Source organism: Phaethon lepturus, unplaced genomic scaffold (genome assembly GCF_000687285.1).
Source record: "Phaethon lepturus isolate BGI_N335 unplaced genomic scaffold, ASM68728v1 scaffold5082, whole genome shotgun sequence".
NCBI classification, from domain to species: Eukaryota; Metazoa; Chordata; class Aves; order Phaethontiformes; family Phaethontidae; genus Phaethon; species Phaethon lepturus.
Genome location: NW_010521122.1, coordinates 1,303 through 8,403, shown reverse-complemented (window position 1 = coordinate 8,403; position 7,101 = coordinate 1,303). Strand labels below are relative to the sequence as shown.

At 39.2% G+C, this 7,101-nt stretch overlaps 1 protein-coding gene across 1 annotated transcript in view; it reads right to left on the bottom strand.

Annotated features, from left to right (window-relative positions):
• The window catches only part of GSAP (gamma-secretase activating protein), a gene marked incomplete at its 3' end in the record, with an annotated part of 40,160 nt that extends 34,834 nt beyond the window's left edge, over positions 1 to 5,326 (bottom strand). Inside the window, 3 exon segments of the mRNA XM_010281402.1 lie at positions 1 to 17; positions 699 to 755; positions 5,216 to 5,326. The exon segment at positions 1 to 17 is cut by the window's left edge and continues 92 nt beyond it. Of these exon segments, the coding sequence (XP_010279704.1) occupies positions 1 to 17; positions 699 to 755; positions 5,216 to 5,326 (185 nt within the window).
• Positions 5,327 to 7,101: the final 1,775 nt, after the last annotated feature.

The following is a 7,101-nucleotide window of genomic DNA, read 5'->3' as shown; positions in this document are numbered from 1 at the left end:
AGGGAAACACATTAATGCTAATAAGTTATTTGTTTAACTATATGAAGAAAAACATCAAATTATGCCTCCTTAGGAAAGCACTGCTGACCAGTGCGCCTTCTTTATTTTTAAAGCAAATCATTTCATGGGCAGAAGAACCGTATTTCAAGCTGTATCACTTCTCCTTTTTCTCATTTGTTTGTTTCTTACTGGTTCTTTTGAGCTCTATGTTGCCACTAGAGTAGCACAGCAGACCTTGATGTAAATATGAAATTTCACTCATTTCATATTGTTATGGGGACGCCTGCAAAGGCCTGTTACCATGAGCCCAGCCACTGAATTGCAGTACATTCAGTTTTAGAATTTCTTACAAATGGTAGCACCAAACAGACTGAGGATGCACACATAACAAATAAAATTCGTAACACTAACTTCTTAGCATACATGTTCAGTGTGAAAAAGAGTGGAAAGGGCCTGAATGGGTCGTTTAGAAATAAAGATTGCAGACATGATGCTTTAGTATTCCCAGGTCATTCAGATGTTCTGTAATGTTCTGCATCTTAATGCTACTAAGCATCATTCAAATACCTTCTAGGTCTCTCCTCTGTTTCAAACAGGCATATATTCCTTCAGGACGTAATATACTGTGTTGCAAGGCATCAAAATCTGAAACACTACAGCACTGTCTTCACCAGGGAGAAGCCTGGTATTTCTCTCACCTCATTTTGTTTAGTTTGCAGATCATACAATCCAATGTGAGTATTTCTGTGATTTCCCTATGGATGAAAACAAATTAGCACTAACAATGTAAATATATACAAAGTTAAAGATTGTTTTTATATTTTCCTACCTCCCTCTCCTCTTCCCCCCACCCCTTGACACGCATCCTCACACACTTCCCTGTCCTATAAACAGGCAGTTAATTATCTAATTCCAATAAAGTGAAGCAAGAAAGAAAAAAAAGAAGATTTTTTTTTTCCCTTTTAGAACTAACACATGGGATAAAGCTGAAATGTGGCCAATCCACAGCCCAAAGGCCACTGCATAAGCCAAGTGACCCTCTCTCACTTTGGTTCTAAACTGGTTTTAGTGATAGGCAATAAGGCCAGGAAGAGGTATGTCTGTACAGAATGAAAGGGGATGCTAAGACCCCTGGAAGATTTAAGGCTGGTATTCCAAACCTCATCAACTTGGTGGGTCATTGCTCCAGAAGGGAACACAGAAACATCAAACATCACCAAACACAGCTTCCAGTGATCTGGCTGCAGGCTGGAAAAAGGATTTCAGCTCTGCCTTGGGAAATGATTGTTTGAAGGCTATATTTCACAAGCTCAGATGACACCATTAGCCTGCCGCCTTTGAAAAGAATCATAACACACATCCTTTCCAGCTTATTGATAACAACATCCAATGATTTTGTTTGGGGCACTTCTAAGACTTCAAAAATTTTTATTCTTGGTAATTTTTACCATGTTTTAAGTTTTCAAAAGATTTTTTACAAAAATGAAATAAATTCTGCCTGGCAGCATATATTGTATATAATCAAGCTGAAGTCCTAGATACTCTAGGTATAGGCACTAAATTGCTAAACTGTTGAAATTAAGTCCAGCCACATAGGCTTGTACTCAAACAGTGAGCATCACTGTTTTTAACGACAGCTTGGGGGGAGAGAGGAGAAATCTGTGGTTATTTCCAAAGTTATGGCATCTTGCTTTGTGAAGCTAAAACAAAAGCCTGAGTATTCTTTTCCTAAGGTGTCTATTTCTGAGTATCTCATTATTGTTGTGGCAATAACAAAAGTCTTTGACTTCTGATTTAAACACGGAAAACAAAATGTCTTTATATTATGACACAGGCTTCAGGCCTACTAATTTAAGGTTAAGCAAACGCTTCCACAAATAACCTTTCTTTCCAAGTGTGTCTGAAATGCCAACATCCTCTGTACTTAGCTACTGAAAAATATACTGTACAAGACTGGTAACAGGAGTACATCAGTGCCCATATCTGTGCATATGCACAGCTTGTTTTCATGTTTACTCTAAAGATTCTGGTATTGCCTTGCAAAATAGAAGCACTGACACTAAAACTCACTTCTGTTAAAAATATCTTCCTTTACACCAACTATCAATGTCACGAAAGACAGACACTTTCAAAACTACAATACTCTAAAATAAGCTTGAAATAAAGCTCATTCTCCACCTTCCCCTGATTTCAGGCAGAATGCACTTGATTTTCTTCTACTTAGCAGACAAAGGTGGTTTTCTATTTGTATCTATTAGGAAACAAGCCAGGGCAGCTCAGTGTAGTTTACACCCTTGTTTGTGCACTATCCTCACTGACAACATCACAGCTAAAGTTTGCTGCTGTAAAACCAACAGGAAAGGCTCACAGGCATATAGCTGTCTTGTAAAAGTGGTAGCTCATTAGTTATAAATAGTTTATCATGAAGGGGGAGAGAGAGAAAGAGATCGATATTAAACCGTCTTAACAACACAGTATGATCCCTGGTTCATTAAAAGCTGTAATTACACCGTGATTTCTTCAACGTAAGTTCAAGGAAACAGAGGGATTAGCTGCAGACACTAAAAGCAGTCTGTTTGCGCCAGGTAAGCTTTACAGTGTGATGATGTATATTAGCAGAACAGAACAGCGAAGTATACTTCTATTTCAGAACAAATTTGTAAAAATTTAAAAGTAGTGTCAAATTGGGGCCTAAAATTACTTGTCATTCGCTAACATGCATATACCAAGATTCTTTCTTCTTCTATATAGATATGAACAGACACTCCTCTTAAAATGTTTGCAGTAAACTCCAAAACCACAGAACTGTACCCATACTTTGTCAATGGACTGTTTCAGAAAAAGAAACATTTTTTAGATTGAATCCTTGCTAAGTCAGCAGTAAAGTGTAAAAAACCAGACACAGGCACACAGTCCTCCCAACACTTGCTGCTTTTTACCATTCTACCCTTGAGAGACAGGAAGAAAAAAAAAAAAATCAGTCCTGCTTTAAGGTACCACAGTCCCAAGGTGTGACTGCAGCTGGCCACAGACATAACTAATGTAGCAAAAGCACAGACATCAGGAAAGGCACAGCATTAGCAGCTCAGGACTCAGCCTCTTCAGGACACTGGGTGAGTGCTATGCAGCTACAGCCTGGGCCACCACATGTGCTCCTACTAATACACAAGCCACCTACGCTAACATGAGCTTTGGGGCAGACATATCCACATGTTCTTATCATGCACGCAGGCAAGTGTGGATGTATTGACTCCCACTGACATCAGCAGCTTCTAAGTGGGTACCAACACTTTCAGCTGATGAGCAGAATTTTTATTGATCCAATAAAGAAATATGCACCACACAGTATAAACAACTTCTCTCTGGCAGAAGCATCATATATTTAATGCAGTACCACCTTAAGATACGTTTGTTCTTTGTGAGAAAACTCCAGGACGTGTCTTCCAGTTTGCCCATTAACAAGTGTAAAAACCACTTAAATTAGAAGCAAACAAAATATGTCAGCATCCTTCCCAATAGAGGAATAAATAGATGCTGGTTCTTCGGCAGGCTGACTCACTCTGAATAAAAAGATCAAACTACTTTATCATCATAAGAAAACAGGAAAAGAAGCAGCAGTAGCATCTCCTTCAGGATAGCATTTGAGAGGTGAAAACTGCCGTACAGCTGTGCAGTTTGCTAGTTCCAGTTCTCAGGCTTTGTCATCCAGCCATTCCTACCCTGGCTGCAGAGGTCACTTTATTCTCAAAATTAGGAAAGAGAAACAACAGTGAACATTTTCAGTGACTTCCTATGCGGCCTTTACCCCTAGGTTTGGGGAACTATGCCTAGGTGTTTAAATTCTCCTGAGAGTCATTGGCCTATTCAGTCAATGGGGTCTAGTGGGTATTTGTCCACCTCCTCCACACCACACATCTCCTCCCAAGGTACAGGCTACAAGTGGCCCATTCTCTAAACTCCACCAACTGCTTTGACCAGATCCCTACTGACTACAAGGGGAGCTCAGACACCTAGCACCAGGCTAGTATGTACAACCCTGAGCTACAACTCACCCCTTGGGCCAGTTGCAAGAGCCTGAATAGCACAAAAGGCAGTTGGACTCTGCTGTCAGAAGCCCAAAAAAGCTTAGTGTGAGATTCCACAGATGCTAGAAAGCAGCAATATCACACATATGCAGCACCAGATCTCCTGTTGGGAGCTAGACGGGTTACTTTTGTTAAGTCTTTCTAGTGTTTTGAGCAATGCGAAAAACTACTTTACACATTCTTTAGTGCTGTTTTTATGGTTACTGTTGTCTTGTAGAGACTCCCCTCCCTATGCTTGTACTAAAGGAAACATCCACCCACAGTTGAAGTGTATTACATCTCGATGAAGGCCTCACCTCTACCCTTAACCCTAGGGAAGCTGGAGCGTTTTAGCATTGATGAGCTGGAGGGGAATGAAAGGCAGCCCTATTCTACTGGATTCTGCCATCTCCAATCTTAGCCTTCAAGAACTAAGAGCCTCCAGAATCCAGCTGGGTCTACAGATTTCTCCAAGATGCACAGAAAAGAACTACAGCTTGTCTCATCGAGGGGAAAGCTTCTCACACCATTTAAAAATCCCCTGGAACTACTGGCGTTTCAATCTAAAAGCTATACATATGCCATGGAGAAAAGAATTCTATGTTAAAAAAATAGCTCTAGATACTTCAAGACATCAAATAAACAACTGTTACTTCAGACTACTTGCAATACAGTGCTACAGATCAATCTTAAAGTAACAAAGAAGAAAGGCAGAAGCTGAGTTAGTTAATAAACGGCATCTTCACATACATATTGTTAGAAGGAAACATATTTAACTAAAGCAGTGCACATGAATTTAACAGTCAGACTTCCCTAAGAAATTCTGAGTGAAAGTATTATGTGCTGCTTATGAAGACTTTATCTGTTAAAGAAATGGCATTTCATTTGGGCTGAGATTCTGGCCCTCAAAAAAAACAACAGCAAAACCCCTATGGACTTAATCAGGTCAGTCCTTTACTCTCCATTTCACCATTCTTAACCTTTGTCTGAAGTATTTTCCCATTGCCCAACACCCAAGTTGTAATCAGTCAAGTTTTCATGTTCTAAACCTCACTACAAAAAAATTTAAACTACAAGGACTCAACTGGGCATAGATACACATACTCTGCTATTATTCTCTGCTATATCTTTAAGTTCCAAGACAGACTTACCTTCCAGGTATAAATAACTTTTCCATTTCTTTCAACATTTACAACATAGAGCACTGATGAATTCTCAGAAGTATCTGAAATTATAAGTATCAAAAGGCACAGGATTTTCATTTGATCTGGTTCATCATAAAATTATGCATACTTTAAGCAAAGATACTAAATATATTTTTACATATAAATACTTCTTTGTATATGCCAAAATTACTCCCTTCTGGAAAGAGGGAGAGAATATTTCTTATACCATGATTTAAATCTGATAAACTTCAACACAAAGTAGTTAAGGGGCTTCAAAACACACAGGAAAGAATTATTTATGTAAACTTTTAACTCTTCATTATGACTGATTCTAATGGCCACCACCTTTTACAATGAAAATGGAATATGCTTTCTCACTGTCTTCCATTCACAGGAAAAAAAAAAAAGCGCACTTATCTATTATACACAACATGGGGTTCAAACAGTTAAGTTGCACTCCAATCCTCAGAATGCTATAGGGAGATAGAACTAGCCCAAGGAAAACTGCCACTTGCTCCCACCTGCCCCTTCAGCATCCCAAAGGAATGCCTGGAAAGAAACTACATCTTCAGAGATTAGCTCTACACCACCACCAAAAAAAAAAGAAAAACCCAAAACCAAACAACGCCAAGAACCACAAGATTAAGCACCACATATATATGCAACATACCTACAGGTACAAGGGAATTAAGCAATGCAGGACATGAGATATGAGGTTGGGCGTGAATGAAAGAGAAGGGTTAGAACAGAAACAGATGAGCAGGAAGCTAGGATGGACACAGAAAGAGAAGAGCACATCTGGACAAAGCAGCACAAAATAAAAAGTAAAGGAAAATATCAGGAAAAAAACCCATAAAATGTCATACTCAAGGTGACAAAAATGCATGGGTTCCTGATGCTGCTTTTCTATTTATTAATCACTGCAGCCACCAAAACTGTGTTTACCTCAGATGGAATTTTCACTAAAAGTGGAAATTTTGCCCTTAATAAGGTTGACAGCTGCATTATTGGTCCCAGCTTTATGCTAAAGGTAGCTTGTGGTTCAGTGAGCATCAATAAAAAGAACTCTCCATAACTCTCAGGAAGCAAGTTTGACACTATTTACTTTGCAGTTATCATGAAGCATTCATAAAAGGAAGACATGAAACTTAGTTTCACAAGCCTGGTATTATGACTTGGCTTGTACAGCCTGCAGCGATAAGAAAAAAAGCTTTTTACAAGTATTATCTGAAGGAAATAAATTCTGTATTTTGCTGTCGGGGGACAATGAAAATCCTTGGTGTACATTTAGGACTGCATCACTTTCTACTGGTTTCAGATCACTCAAAGTACACTACAATACGACTACTTTAGGGCTAGCCAGTGATGACTGAGAAAGTCTCAGATAACCATATATTCTGCTCTTCTTTTGGTGGAAACTTCCCAGAATTTAACCATCACCTCAAACTTTCAAGATGAGTACAATGGTCTCCACACTTCCCTCTCATACAATACTTCCTCAGAACAGAATTTATCTAGAGAAGGAGGTGCACAAGACATCTCCATGTCAATTAATTTCTCTACCACCCAACACTGAGATCTTAAAGGTGTTGAAAACATTCCATGTTAGAAGCAATTTTCACGTCACTTAATATTGTTGGTGGGAATATGGAGCCAAAGAAGAAGTGGCAATCATCTCTGCCCTTGGAAAGTCCTGCAGTAAAATTCTGCACATAGTATTACAACTTCTTCCTTATCCCCACAGCTTATACCAGCAGATGAAGGGCTGCAAAAGAACCAACCCAACCTGCCTGCCCAGCAAACAACTCTTACCAACATACTCAGAAGAATGCGGTTCCTGAAGGCCGCTCATACAAAAGTACGCGGAATAA